Source organism: Cibotium barometz, chromosome 34, assembly GCF_041138505.1.
Source record: "Cibotium barometz isolate CiBa-2024 chromosome 34, ASM4113850v1, whole genome shotgun sequence".
Lineage (NCBI taxonomy): Eukaryota > Viridiplantae > Streptophyta > Polypodiopsida > Cyatheales > Cibotiaceae > Cibotium > Cibotium barometz.
The window spans coordinates 3,372,613-3,388,941 of NC_141079.1; the positions used below are offsets into that span (position 1 = coordinate 3,372,613).

The 16,329-nt window shown below is 37.9% G+C and overlaps 1 protein-coding gene across 2 annotated transcripts; it reads left to right on the plus strand.

The window, feature by feature from the left end:
• Positions 1–5,691: 5,691 nt before the first annotated feature.
• Positions 5,692–9,377, plus strand: LOC147618615 (uncharacterized). 2 transcript variants are annotated; one of them, XR_015261929.1, is made up of 4 exons: positions 5,692–6,014; positions 7,600–7,722; positions 7,877–7,908; positions 8,828–8,935. XR_015261929.1 is itself a non-coding variant. In XM_086773639.1 (4 exons), the coding sequence occupies exons 3-4, from the start codon at positions 8,831–8,833 to the stop codon at positions 9,215–9,217; spliced, it is 303 nt and encodes a 100-aa protein (XP_086629765.1). In that variant the 5' UTR covers positions 7,612–7,722; positions 7,877–7,908; positions 8,828–8,830; the 3' UTR covers positions 9,218–9,377. The 2 variants fall into 2 exon arrangements, 1 of the variants encoding a protein (XP_086629765.1); XM_086773639.1 differs by lacking the exon at positions 5,692–6,014 and adding an exon at positions 9,149–9,377 and having other exon boundaries at positions 7,612–7,722; positions 8,828–9,064.
• Positions 9,378–16,329: the final 6,952 nt, after the last annotated feature.

Here is a 16,329-nt window from a genome sequence, read left to right on the forward strand (position 1 = left end):
AACTTTAGCCTTTGGACACCATGGAGAGCTGAGATGAGAAACATGGAAATTGACGATATTTTCTTTATTTTTCAGGTTCTCAAAACTTTGTGTAAAAACCTCCCCTTTTGTTTGTCCTCCCACTTGTGAAAATGTAAGATTTTTGGGCTTTGAAAACTTGAAAAAAGTCTCAATATAATAAATATATTTGATATGAATACCTTACACCTTGTACGAATTCCAAAAGTGACTAAGGAAACATAAGCTTCCTTATGAGCAAAAATGAAATTTGCACCTTTTGCTTAGGGGATGGGCTCCCTATTTTTTTGCACACCAAATCCTCATGTTTTTGCATATATGAGACCTCCAAGGCATTACTAAACACCCTATGTAATCAGATCTTGAAGAGATGCCCTGTTAGCATATGCCATTATGTAGAATAATAGGTATTATATCTTGAATGGAAAAATGTTTTTTGCTCATGTATTAAACTTTTAGAAGCCTTGAGTTATGTTTTTTGTAGCCCAAAGGTCCTTCCCTTGCCTTGTCCTTTGTCCAATGGTCTTCCTTGTGAAGCTTCTTATCCTTTTCCCTTACATTTACCGAACTTTGTAATTAAATTGACCAACGTTGTGATACCACTGTCATGATCTTCGTACAAGGAGAAATTTCTCACCACTCACTTACCTTTCAACGACATGTGAAAATAAATAAACCATGGCTAAATAATATGAAAGCAAATAAAAGAATGAAGAAATTAACATAGGACAAAGCATTGGGTAAAATCTTCCCCTTGGTCCTTCCCACATGTGTTTTTTTCTTCTTCAAAATGGCCCAAGGAGCCATAAATAGCTTTTCTTACAAATAGGGCTTGCCTTTTACAAAAATAACCATAAGTCTTGTAACTAAGGTTGTAATCATAAATAATTATACTCACATGTGCACAAAATAACACACCCCAACTATACAGAATGGGCAATGGACATATAATAAAATATCGACATCTGGCTAAATAAATAAACTTCACACTATAATAAAATATCGACATCTGGCTAAATAAATAAACTTCACACTATATGCACAAAAATAACACACCCCAACTATACAACATGGGCAATGGACATATAATAAAATATCAACATGTGGCCAAATAAATAAACTTTGCACTATATTGCACAACTGTGCACCCATGTCATGTGATATCCTAGTCAGCTCTGTCATAGTGATAATGCCAATCATATTAGTTACATATAGCCAATTGGACTCCTCACAATCAATCCCAACATGACAATGTATAATAGGCATCCCAACATGTTAGTTACATACAATCAATTCGACTTCTTACAATAATTAATCCCGACATGACAACATATAAGTGGCATAAATATAAACACCAAATGCACTACTACAGTGTATATGTAACATGGAATCACAAGAAATACCATTAATAATAGCACGGTTCTAAATGTGCACACACCAATAACACTAACCCCCGTTAGTATTTAATATGGAATCACCCATGATACCAACTACCAGCATGGTGCAATAGTATTTCAGGTGTCCCCAATCTAACCCATAGAAGAATCTAGATAACAATTCTATGACATAAACATATAATTTGCCATATTATTTAAGCTCCTTATGTCATAAGATTGAAACTGAAGATGTTTGGCCATTCCCCAATATAGAAAGGATCCTTACACATTACATTTATGGTATAACTTGTTTGCATTAGCAAAAAATGTCTCTTCATTGTTACTACCATAATTCCAAAATGCTCTACCAAATGCACAAAGTCCGGTTTTTCCAACAGTAACGGTTCACGGTTGCAAGTATCCCGACTTTCACAGACAAATGGTACTTTAAAAACATACATTTTTTGGAATCCATGGTGGCTTAAGCAAGTTGCTAATCACAAGGTTTAATCATGGTGAGTGAAGAAGTGAAGTGATTAGGGTTTAAGCACATAAGATGATGCAAGAGCTCAGCAATGGTACATTCATTAAACATGGCAATCACATACATTTGTTGGAATCCATGGTGACTTAAGCTAGTTGCTAGGTTTAAACCCATAAGTTAATTTCCCAAATTATAAGAGCATGTACCACATCAATCAACTCCTTGTCATATATACTATAGTTGCTATCTATTGCTTTCAACTTGCCACTCTCAGAAGCTATGGGATATTTGTCTTTCATGAGCACTACCCCAATCCTATAGCCACGCGCATTGGTCACACAACTAAAAAGAATGGCCTAGTGAGATCAAGCAGTTGTAACAATGGTGAATGAGTAAGAACTTCTTTTAAAGCTTAAAAGGATATATCATGTCTATTGGTCCAATGGAATTGCTTAGCTTTTTTAAGGAGTTCAGTCAACACGTACAATATATGTAAAGTTCTTGAAGAACTTCCTATAGTATCCCAAAAATGTTTATCGATCTATTAGAATTGCTTAGCTTTCTTTAGGAGTTCAGTAAATAGTTGAAAGAAACTACTCTTTGGGTTGAGATAGAGTTGATTTACTTTCAAAAGTGCTAGAGAGACTGAGGTGTGTAGTAAAGAAAGCAAAGTGAAAATAGCATAGAGTGCTATTGTTATGGTAAACTAGGGAATATAACAAAGTACTTCTATAATAACCAAAATGACATCAAAAGTGGAAAGTTGCAGCAAGGGAATTATGCAAGCAAGCAAAGATAAAAGTGAACAACTTTTTGTGATATAACATATGCTAAGTTCATGGCTGCAGATGCATGGAATCATGGTGTATGGTATATTGATTGAGGTGTAAAATTTTTGGAAAAACAAGGGTATGTGAAAATAGATGATGATATTACACATTCTATTGCCCATATTAGTAAGGTACCATTGTCTATGCATGCTCACAAAATTAAGTACTTGGATGGTATATTTCATGTTCCAAATCTTACAAAGAACTTGTTTTTTGTTAAACAAATGATTATGCAGGATCTACAAGTGAAGTTTAATTCTCATGGATGTTATGTAGAAGACTTCAATAACAGTGTTGCGAGATTGCAAAGGGGAACAAAATTTAGTAGAATGTTTACTTTGGATGTAAACTTGCCCGAAGTGAAGGCTGCAATGTTTGCACACGGTATAGGTGTGATTTCATGCATTGACATTTGGCATAAATTCATAGGTCATGTCAATATTCAGTGTGGCGAAAAAATATGTAGGCCCAAAGTATTGTTATAAGTTTGCCGAAGTTCAAAGAAGTGGATGGAATGCACAAAGTATGCCAATTGGGAAAATAGTCTAAGCATACATTTCCACATAAATGTAAGTCAAAGACCACAGATGTGGTGTCTTCTAATGTTTGGTGGGGACCAACAAAGATGACATCAATCAAAGGATGCCATTATTATGCATCTTTCATTGATGACCACACTAGGAAGGTGTAGGTACACTTCATGAAAGAGAAAAGCAAAGTGTTTAACACTTTCAGAGAGCTTTAAGAGAAAGACAAAGGCATACACATACAATGCCTAAGATCATATGGTGGGGAAAAATGTTTCTCTAATGAGTTCAATGATTATCTAAGAGAGCATGGGAGATAAAGAGGCAATTTATAAGTAGATACCCCACAATAAATAGGGTTGTAGAAAGGAAGAACAAGCGTATTGCAAAAGTTTCATGTGTGTTAATGAATGAGAAAGGAATGCCCCACTATTTTTGGACTGAAGTAATAGCATCTACGTTTTGTTTTATGAATAGAACCCGCACTACTACTGTTCATGATGCTTGAACATAAATTTACTAGCAGAATACTAGGTTTGGCTCACTTCAAAGTGCTTGGGTGCATTGCATATGTACATGTACCAGATGAGGTGAGAAGAAAATTAGATCCCAGGACAAGAAAAGAAAAGAAATCTTTATCGGATATTCCCTTGAGCAGAAAGGTTATAGATGCTATAACCACACTTCTCGTGGGATGCGAGTGAGTATAGATGTTTTTTTGATGAAATGAGTAGCTGGTATACTCCACTTAAGGATTCCATATGCAAGAAGGAGATGCACTCAATTAAGATGGCATACCACATCTTTGCACTCATGCTTAGAGTACCAAAAGGCTAGGCTATGGAAAGCTCATTAGAAAAGTAAAAATAATTATTTCTTGTTAATTGTGATTATGGAAACCATATTCACTTATATACTATGGCATCTTTTCACACTACACTTATTATTGTCCATGCCCATGGTCCCAAGGCTTTAACCTAGAGTCCCAATTATTTAGGCATTATTTACATGGCCCATAGCCTCTACATTACAGCGTAGAGACTGATGTAAACAACATTGTGGTTGTAGCAATGGAGAGCAGTGATCACATGTGCTTAGTGGACTAGGAGAGTCCTCTCTAGTAATGGGTCTATTGTTAGAAGGTTGAGGCAGAATGTCATGAATTTTGACACATCATTTGGTGGTGCTACAGGGTTCAACAAATTCACATGTATCACGCACTCATTACTATGGTTGCAGCTAAGGGATGATCTTTACATAAAATGGGGATGTAAAGAATGCATTTTTACATGGTGATTTATAGGAGGAGGTCTACATGGTGCAACCACTAGCATATGGGGACCATGCACACCTAGAGTTTGTGTTGCAGGTTGTGTAAAGCCTTGTATGGATTGAAACATTCACCTACATCATTGCTAGACAAGATAGGAGAGTATTTTGTCACCATTATATTTTATATATCTGCAACAAATTTTTCACTATATATGAAAAAAAGTGACGTGGGCATTGTTGTTGTAGTCATCTATGTTGATGACTTGATTGCCATAGGGGACAATGATGCTGACATTCATAAGGTGAAGATGCTCCTTCATGGGTATAGAAGTGATTAGGGTGAGTTGTAATACTTCTTGGATATAGAAGTGATTAGATCGCCTGATGGGATTTACTTTTACAGAGGCAGTATGCTTTGGACATGTTGTCCAAGTGTGGAATATCAAGTTGTAAGCCAATCTCAGTGCAATTGGAGAAGAACAAAAAATTGGTTGTTGCAAATATAGGTGATCTTTTAGAGGACCCTACTATTTATAGGTGCATTATAGAGGGAGTTTGATTCTACATGACTATCACTAGGCTTGATTTGAGCTATATTGTTGGATTGGTAAGTCAATTTATGCACTCCTCGAGGATCCATCCCACTAATGTGTGTGTGTGTGTGTGTGTGTTTGATTGCAAAGAGCTTAAGCTCACCCTCTCCCCTACATTCTTCTTAACTTGCCTAAAAGGAGAAAAAGCAAGCAGGTGCTCTTCAGAGACACAAAAAAAAAGCTCTAAGTGAGATGTGCCCACGTCCCCATAGCTGTCACTTATCACTCTATATGCCTGAATGTTTCTTAAGATGTGCCCAAATCCCCATAGCCATCACCTATCACTCTATACCCCTCAATGTTTCTTGAGCTCACCAAGCTCAAAATTTGAGGTACTCAACTTGCCATATCCACATGAATTGTGTGTTTTTTAATCTCTCTGAGTTGCTCATGGTGCTAAATCCTATCCGCCTCCTGTTGGCCGTTCGCCTTGTTTGCAAAATAATGCAGAATCCTATGCACTCAGAATTAAAGTGCAAATGTACCAAAAAAATCTATTTATGCTTAGTGCACAATTCCATGTGACAAAGTTTCAAGCAGATAAAGGTCTTCTATGATGACTTTGAAGGTGCATAAATTAAAATACGAGTCTTTCAAAACGTGCCTCCTAGTATCTCAAAGATAAATGAAACTCTTCATATCATGAAAGTGTCAGCGTCTTCTTCTCTTCTTCTTCTTCTTCTTCGTCGGCATAGCCATAGCTTATTCTGCAGAGCAGCGGAAGTTCCTGCAGGAGGAAAAAGCCATTTCTGCTTGTGGTTTTGTGTGATATGAGGAGGCAGGCAGGTTCTCCCAAGTCCCCTTCTCTGCTCACGCGGGCTGTCGATCTTGTCTTTGCCTTCGTCCGCCTCGCAGAGTTCGAGATCCTCTTCGTCCTTTTCTTCGTCATCGTCTTTTTCCTCTTCAAAGACCTGGTACCCTCTCTGCGTGTGTGCAGTATTTCTCACATTTCGTGCATAATTAGGGTTTCGTTCTGCGTGCAAGCTTTTGTCATCTTGTTCTCATCATCCCTGAGAGTCTCTTTTACTGCTTATTTTAGGGTTTCAATTACCATAGATCCTGTATAGTTGGAGGGTTCCATAACCCAGGGTTTCTTTCACTGCTTCTCATTGATCACGTACAATTTTGGTTTTTCAATCTTCAATTTCATCTTAAGCATCGATCCTGTGTAATTGAGGCTACCATTCTGTAATTTTTAGGGTTTCGTATCAAGTTTTCGCGTTTCAGGGTTTCATTTCTGTCTTGAATACATCCAGTAATTCTAAGGGATAACAGCCGAGGGGTTCAAATCGTTTCTCCAAACTCTATTTTAGTGATTCCCACTCTGCATGCCATTGTCGTCTATTACAATTTTCGGGTTTCTTTCAATCTGAGATAGGGTTGCACTTATGTGAAGCATAATGTACAGCAATTCTGTGTGTTCAGACGGTTTGAATTGTAGGGTTTAATCACCTATCTTTGTGACTTTAGGGTCTCAATCTTAATGCATCATCCCCAAAGGTTTCAACGTGCTCTTTGAGAATCATAGCTAGGCTGAAAAACTATTTCTGAGAGTCATTCCTAACACATCAGTAGTCCTCTATGATGGTATTCACAAGATTTGTTGACGCTGTGCGTCAATAGGTTGATGTGTGTATATCATCATATTATTGTAAATGGAATAAAGAGCGGCATTTATAATCCTGTAATGGTCAATGTTTCATAATTTCTATTGTCATCTCGTGTTTATCATTTGGTGTAATTGGATCATTAAGGATCCATAGATAGTATCATGCTCCTTACTTCCTCGAGAAAAAAATAGAATCTTTAGGGTTTCCAGCTATGAAATGAGGGTTAGTCAACCTTGACTTGGCACAATCATTTTAGACTTTTTGTGTACTTGTTTTCTAAGCTTAATGGCTAATGGAACGCTTGATCTACACTTGTTGACAGTAAATCATGAGCCGCATATGCTGAAGTCTGTTGAAGTCTCTATAGTTTTTGCAGCCGGAGTTTGTATGCAACAATAATCTTGTCTCGTTCTTTGGACAAATAATTGCTCTCTTCTTTGGAACATATAATCTTTCCATCAATGTTTTTGTATATAGATTTGTTAAAGTTGGGAAAAACAAAATTTTAAAATTACACATGGATATACTTTGATTTCCAGAAATGTTCAAAATGAGAAAGATGAAGATTTTACATATGTACACATATATATACATGTGTGTGTATGCTTACACACATGCACACACATGTATATGTGTAGGTTTATGTACATTTACATATATAGATACATACATAATATACATGTGTGTACACTTTTTTTTTTTGGGCAAAGTGAAAATTATGGAGCCTTAAATGCTTATAATGCAGGGAGAGTTTCTTTCATGAAATTAAGGGTGGGCAGGGCTTAAGGATGATGTGATTGTGAGGTTTTTAAGTTGAACAACATATGGAAAGTTCAAATAATGTCTATACAGGAAGTGGTATTGAACTCTTAACTTGACTGTGTTGCAGACTTCTCGGCCAGAATTCAATCAGGTTCTTGTGAAGAATAAAGAGCAAGGCAGCCATTTCTCAGTATAACATGTTCAAAAACGCGTATCAGTCTGGTTTCCTTTCCATACTCTACAGTGTCGGGTAATTGTTATTTCACTACACTGCACTTCAGATTTAAATGTTTTTGTACGCTTGCACATCTGTGTTCTTTTTGTTTTTGCCACTGACCCTGATCGTGACAAGGTACTTCTCCTTGTTTTGTTGTTGTCTTTCTTCGGTATTCTTGCCACACCAGGAGCAAGCCGCTGCAAATCTGGGACAAGCAAGGTATGCAAACATATCTGATTGGTCACATTCCTGTAAAGCTAATCGAGGTATGATTTAGGCTACTTGTTTATGATGATTGGCTTGCGTGCTGATATGGCCCACCCATGATCTTTACACACAATGTAAGCTGTGAAATGATACAGTGGCTTAGTTTGATTTAAGGTGATTTAGGTAGTGAATTGGTTTAATTAAGGTGCTTTAGGTATGCTGTCTTCTAAACTGCAGTTAAGAATGGGCATATTAAGAGACTGACAGATGAAGACATCCAATCTTGTGTTGTGGAAATCATGGGTGCCAATGTGACTACCAATTTTATTTCTGCTCCTCCGGATCCACATGGCACACTAGGGATTAAGTTACCGTTTTTAGTCATGATAATTAAGAACTTGAAGAAATACTTTACATTTGAAGTAGAAGTGCTTGATGATAAGTACCTAAGGCGACGTTTCAGAGCTTCTAATTATCAAGTAAGGTGTTCTTCCAAGAACAGTGTGTTGTCCTTCTGAACTTTTCAAATGTATGGTTGATCCATGGTTCAATAAATGCTTTATTCTTTTCAACATGTCTTTTTTAATTTAAACCAAATGATCAATCTTTTCTGTAGAACTTGTCAGATGGTTGATATGATTTTGACGCACGCACGCACGCACACACACGCATGCACGCAAGGTCGCATGCACACACCCATAGGCATGCTCAACATTTTGTATGCAACAAATGCTTTCAGCTTCTTACATAGATCTTTATATAATTAATCTTTTCTATATAGCCTGTTAAATAGTTGATATGATTTTAACATACATGAATGCATACATTCTTGTATGCATGCATGCAGATTTATGCAAAATTTTGTTTAAGTGTATCATATTGTTTTTCTGTTTGTTGAATCGCAAATAATTAATATTTGATTTGATGGCAGACCATGACTCGTGTGAGACCATTTATCTGCACTATGCCGATGAGACTGGACGAAGGATGGAACCAAATCCAGTTCAACCTCTCTGATTTTACCAGGCGTGCCTATGGTACCAACTATGTCGAAACTCTCCGTGTGCAAGTCCATGCCAACTGTCGTATTCGCCGCATCTACTTCTCTGATCGTCTCTACTCTGAGGAAGAGGTCCCCCCAGAATTCAAATTGTTTCTACCCATTCAGGTAAAGATGGTTTATTAGTTAGTATCACAGTGGTTTGCTATGGGGTTTGCAGGTTTTGTTCTCACTGCAGAAGCGCTTATGCAGGAAACCAGAGCTATGGAAGCTGCGTATACACAAGAGGCTACTGCTCCTATCGACAGTGTTGGTGCTTAGAATCAGGAAAACTAAATATATTGAGGCCTTTTTTGTAGCAACAGTAATTTACTAACTGGGGGTCAGTTTTTGTCTTTGGTTCCAATCCTGGCACACTATTGTGTGTGTGCATGTAACAGACACTGGTTTTTAGCACACATAGTAAGTACATTTCTAAAAAGTTGGCATAAGCTTTTCCATCAGAGTTTTTAATTTTCAAAGCTGGTGGTGCATTGAATGAATCATACACATCATGTCCAGCATTACCCATGCATTCTTACTCTCTTGGATGTATGCTCTTAAGAGTGTGTGTGTGTGTGTGCGCGCGCACGTGGGGGGGGTGTGTGTGGGAGCATATATTGATACCAAGTTCTACACCCACTATTGGGCACTGATGACGTTAGTGGGGATGTCATAGTATCTAGTCCATACTATGCATGATGGAGTTGATGGTTTATTGTCTTGTGGATGACTACAATGAGGTTATAAATTGCACTTTCTTATAAGGTGAATTTGGGCATGCTCTTGGATTCATCTAGGCCGCCGACTGTGTATGTGGAGAATGTGTTATGTACCTATGATAAAAAGGGAAAGATGTGTGTTTAGTTGCTTAGGCTGGTCATAAACAAGGATGCAGCCGCTAGCATTGGCCCATCATGGCTGGCCTGTGCATGGACAAGCTATCTTACCCATCCTACTGCCCACTTGACCCATGGCAGGGAGATTGTTACGTGCTTGATGCTAATCATAGGGTTAGTTGATCTAATCTTGGGTTAGAGGGCTTAGAAAATTAGAAAAGCAAGATGATTATAGTAGCCCAAGATTATAAACATCTAGTGTTAGCCTTGATCGTGCAAACCTGAATTTGGATTACTAACTTCTGTGTCTCGTGTTTTGAGAGATCTTGGGTGGATTTGGTTGTGAGAAACTTGGTTTCCTTTTGTGAGAATTCCTTACAGCTGGTATCATAGCCTGGTTATCCCAGCCAAATCTGGTGGGGCTCAGCCTGTAGAGTGGGTTTTGGAACAAACAGCTTTTTCTTTGGTTTGTCGCAACAGTTTCTGCATTTTGCAAACTGGTAGTACCTGAGATCTGGTACCAGAATGAACCCCTGCTCGGGTGACACTTTGAACATAAAGCCCCCCGCTTTTTATCCATGGTTCACTTGCTTCCTTCCGAAAGAGTTCTGACTTGAATCCTTCATAGCTCCTGAAAGCGTGCGCTTTCCCAGGCCAGAGGCCCATATTACCAATCGTGCTCTTTCAGGGTAGGTATGGCTCACCATAAGACACCATGAGATGAAATCATGCCCAGTCTTAAGTGACCCTGATCTGTGGGCCCACTAGATTGGTTTTGCCAGGGGATGTTGGAGAAGCCCATCCTTGCAAGCTTCCTTTTCATCACGCTTTTGCCCTCTACCCATTCTGATCCAGGTTTGTTCAAAGGTAAATTGCAAAACAATACTACATTCACAAATAAGGATAGTCTGGGCATAAGTAGGGTTCATGTGGGGAAACTGCTGCTACGAATGTTGGGTGCAAGGCTGCGTCAACAGCTTCATTTCTGCATCCTAAACTGACATGAGGCACAAAGCAATATCTTCGTAAGGTTCTTCTTAACTTTTGTTAGGATTTTGTGTGAAAAGCAAGTATTTCTCTGAATCACGTCTATTAGGGGCTTTGATTCATGCTCCAAGGATGCAAGTTGATGCTTGTAGACAAACGGTAGGGTTTGATTTGATGAGGTCACAAGGTGAAGGATGTGGTTCATAAGAGAGAAGAGAGAGGTGTATGCTTTCTTGAGATAGGTTGGTTTTTTTACCCTAGTTCTCTAGCTGTAGTAGGCTCCCTTGTACGGATGTACGACATGGGTCATATGGTTGCCCAGACATTGGTCTTATAGGCAAGAAACCCTAGTAGGTCGTACAGGGAGGCAAAGGTCCCAGGTCATATAGGAGTGCATGCACAAGCCTACAGACATGGCTAGTAGACTATGCTCCTTGTCGTATGGGAGTTGACGTGTTAGGAGGCCAAATTTGTTAAGGTGTACGTGCATGAAGGAAAAAGCCTTAAAAAATTTGGCATGTAGTTGGAAAAAAAAACTTACTAAGCATTTTTTTTGGTGCACTGGAAAAAAAAAGCACACACACTCAGGGAAAAACGTCTTTTTAAAAACTTGGAGAAAAAATGATTTAAAAAAAGCTTTTGTAAAAATAAACATGTGCAAAAAGCATCTTTTTGCTTTTGGGTGTTTTTAACTCTCCTTTCTATAAAGAGAAGCCTGAGCCTCTCTTCCTTCATAATTGTGATGAATACATTTGAAGATTGTGTGGGAGCTTAAGAGTATGAACCAACACCTCTTCCTTCTTGTTTGCAATGTGAGAGACCCCCGATTGAGATAGGCTGTGGAGATGGAGATGCATCCCTAAGGATAGGCTGTGGAGATGGATCCATTGGCTACTGTCCCTCAGATTACATAAGCACATATATCTCATTAACAACATGCAATTTTTGTCTCTCTTCCCAGTGCATCCTATATTGATTGCCTATGTGGAAAATCCATAAGGAGCAAACCAAAAGTAAGCTTGTTGTGGCTTTGTAATCCCAATCAATATGCATATACCACAGGCATTCAAGTATGGTTTCATGCTTGTGGCTCCCTCTGTAAGCACAAGAGCCTTACTCAGCATCTTCAAACACAGTTTTGAGAGGCGGCAAGAAGTAGAGTTAGACAGGGAAGAGAAAATTGAATTGTGCAGCACTTGCAACTCTGCACAAGAAAATCCCTTTTTTATCTTTCAAGCGTAGGTTTTGGATTAAAGCTTAGATTAAGGTTTATAAGGTTTTGTTTCAAACAAGCAACATTTGCGTAAAGGCCAACCATAAACATAAGTTTTTTGGGTTATGGAGGTAGTAAACTAACTTTTTTGTTGAAAAAATGTCAATAATGGGGTTTGGAGGTTTTGTGTTGAAAAATGTCAAGTCTCAATATTATAACACATTTATTCTTTGTAATAGATGAATAATGATTCTCAAGTCACACAATATTGTCAACATTTATTCTTTGTAATAGATAAATAATGATTCTCAAGTCACACAACCACAAGAAATAAGACCCTACATTCACGTCCATCATATGCACTACACTAGCAATCAAACGGTTTAATGGGGATGGGTTCCATATGTAAAGTTTGGTTAATGTGGGATATCATATGATGTATTGTAAGTGGACAAAAAATATAAGCCTATACACAGCAATATGGAGAGGTTAAAATGAAAAGGCACTAGGCATAATTGCATTTGGCATGTCAAAGGCAGTATTGTTATTGTGGGATATCATATGATGTATTGTAACTGGGCAAAAAATATTAGCCTACATAGAGCAATATGGAGAGGTTAAGATGAAAAAGCACTTGGCATAATTGCATCTGGCATGTCAAAGGCACTTATCCACCACATTACGATAGAAAAAATCTCTCATTGTACATGGAAAGTGTAAAAAAATACTATTTGACATCTATGCACGTAACTCAAAAATATGATTTAAAAAAGCAACTTGCTCATATGAAATGAGGTTTAAAGAGTCTTTCAGAAGTCATTTCAATAAATCAAAGAGCATTACATCTTATATAACTAGTGATGGCATATCATTTTTAAGTCTTAAATTGTGGTGGTATCTGGAAATGCAAAACTATAGTAGGCACCCCCATTGTTTTGGTTCCTTTCACTCTTGGAATCTCTCTTACTCTGGCTGTGGTTTTTTGACTTTTCAAATCATGGTAACCAAATGAGGAGTTTTACCTGATGGCCTTGCCAAACATAAGCTAAATGAAAGTGATGGATTTTCCATTTGATGTGTCAAATCTTGATTTAGCTTAAGTTGCCACATATGATAGGCACTTCCTAGCACCTCCCAATGTAGGAGTTTGACTACTTCTAGGTTGGTCTTATCTATAATGACAACACCATACTTTTTCTTCCAACTCTTGTTGCTTCTAATAGGTAACGATCTTCTGCTGTTAATGTGTTATTAAAGCTCTTTTTCTATGTATTCCTTTGGCATTAGTGGGTTATGTTTTGTAGTTTGTTGGATGTTGAGGTCACATGACAATCTCAATTGTGTAGGCTTAGGGCTAAAGGTGACCATTTTCTCCTTGAAGTTCCATGTATTGGTTGTTGGCTGGCTTCAAGGTCTTTCCAAGTACCATCAGCCCTTAATATTAAGTTCCTTGGCTCTCCCTCTTGGATGTCTTCCATGATAGGGATCACTTCATATCCTTGCTGCATCTTTGTGCTTACATCCCTTTGATCCATAGATCCCTTAATTAATGATGTATCTAAGGATTTTATCGTCTTAAACCAATAACACTCCCTTACGAGTTGCAATGCCATTTGGATGGATGGGACGGATTTTGGATCCTCTAACTTGGACCGGATTGTAGGCGCATTGATTGGTTAGATTTAGAAGGGATTCCATTATCCATAGGTTTGGGAACTAAAAAAACTCGCAAACTTGATTAAAATGGTTTAAACAAGTTTTGCGTGTGCAACTCCTAGTTCCACATATATAAACCCTAACTAAATGTGCATGAATCAACTTATTAAAACCAAATTGCATGAACCAAATCAAAACGAAATTGTATAAACCAAGTTGTACAAACCAAATTGTGTAGACCAAGCTGTACAAACCAAGTTATATAAACCAAATTCTGTAGACCAAGTTGTACAAATCAAATTTTGTAGACCATGTTGTACAAACCAAGTTACATAAACCAGATTGTATGGACCAAATACTATAGACCAAATTGTATAAACTAACTGGTACAAACCAAATTGTTAGCTAGATATTAAATGGTATAAACCAAATTGTTAGCTAGATATTAAATGGTACAAATCAAATTGTTAGCTAGATATTAGTCTTTGGTGCTTAATAGTTGTAAGTTCAAATAACTCTAAGGCCCACTAGTCCACAAAAACTCCACTTTTTATGTTTTGGGTTGCCACAATGTACACACCTTACTAAAGTATATAAGTGAACACTCACTGTTGTATACAAGCAAACTAAAGTATAAGGCCCACTAGTCCACAAAAACTCCACTTTTTATGTTTTGGGTTGCCACAATGTACACACCTTACTAAAGTATATAAGTGAACTCTCACTATTGTATACAAGCAAACTATCAATATTATATTAGACACTCTTATCCATGATTGAAAGGGCACTTGGCCCAACTCATGTGTGTGTGTGAGAGAGAGAAAGAGCTCGAGGGAGTGTGTTTAGGTTATGAATTGTGCCTCTTGCTTGCTTATGAGACTAAGAGGGTGACTGCCTATTGAGCCAAAGTAACCACAATGAGTGACACACTAGAGGATCATGCAAAACAGAGGAGCAGCGACCAAACTTTGGAGCTTAGCTTGGTGTGGTACAAGTAAATTCTCATTGACAATTACATTTCCATTCTAGCTTCAAGAGCGGGGAGTAATATCTTTGGCACTATTATAGGAGGGGAATGGCTTCTTGCCTTCCCTCTTTTGCATTGCTAGCTTAGCTCATAATAGATGAGAAAGAATTACCCATGGCTTGTAAGCATGGTGGTTATGTGTGTGTGAAGAAAAGGGTTTACTTTTTGGCTTGTAAAAGGAAGAAATGTTATTTTTGAGTTATTTTATTTATCTTTTTATGTTATTTTATTTGTATTGAAGGGTAATGGCTTAGGGAACCTTAGGGGAGCCTTGCAATTGAGAAGAAGACAAGAGAATAGGCTAGCTTGAGCTCCTTGCAAGCTTTCTACACACACATACACAAGAATAGATACGCACAAAAGAGAGAGATGGATGGTTTAATTTTCTACTATTTTCTTCACTTTCCTTCAACTATAACATAAAGATAAGAATACATACAATACGACAAAGTACTCTACTACTAAAACATACAGGGTCCATAGTGTGAATCTAACTATATGAGGAGTTAGCACTATAACTATGCCATAACTATAGTGAGCAAAGTGACTATCACATAGCTTACAAATCACTAGTGGCACATCAACCATAATCTCACTAACCATGCCAGTAGCATAAGTACGGAGTTGTCATCCAGGTGCAACATCCATATTCGCACTAGTTGAGCTCAATATCTCAACAATCTTGCTTAATTTCATACCCTGCACTCCAAGTAAGCTTCTAAACCTGTAAAGCTTCTCTGTATCCAATGCCTTTGAGAAGACGCTAGCCACCATATCCTCTATACTGACGTAAACCAAATTCACATCACCTGTTAGACCCTTTTTCAAATGATAATATGCACTACAATGTGCTTCATCCTACACTTGGTTATTGGCCAACTCTATGCTCCTCATCATAAATGATAACTGCCCTATGAGATTTTCCCGTGTATGTAGGTAGTTTTAGTAAACCAAGCTACCTCACATGTTATCATAGAAGCACCCCTGTACTCAGCCTCTATACTCGATAAAGAAACTATCGCACTTGCTTCTTGCATCTTATTGCTCCACCAACTAACAATAGCAACAAGTTACTTTAACCAGTTACTTATATTGCTGCTCTTCGAGCTAACAATAGTACTCCCAAAAGAGAACATAAAGCCACTAGTAACCAACTTAATGTGTAATTATGTGCTCATGTACTTGTACCTTATCCCAACCTCATAAAGAAGTCCATAATGTATTGTAGACTTTATGTACATGAGTATTCTCCCAACCACATCTAAATGTCGGTTCCTTGGGGCCTGCATAAACTGACTCACCAATTCAATCGAATATGGCTCAAATCTAGCCTAGTGAAAATCTAAATACCTACTATGTCCCTGTACATAGTAGGGCCCTTCAAAGGATCACCTATATCTATAGAAAACCTCGTGTTCTGATCCAATGGGATTGAGATTGGCTTACACCCTATCATCTTATACTTGGACAACACGTCCAAAGCATATTGGGCCTACTTAGTCTAACCATGCTCTAGGTGCCTGCTTCAAGCCATACAAGGTTTTGCACAACTTGCAAATAAAATTGAGGGATGCATGATCCATATATCCTAGTGGCTGCACCATGTAAACTTCCTCCAATAATTCACCCCATGAAAAATTACATTCTTTACATCCATCTGATGTAAAGACCG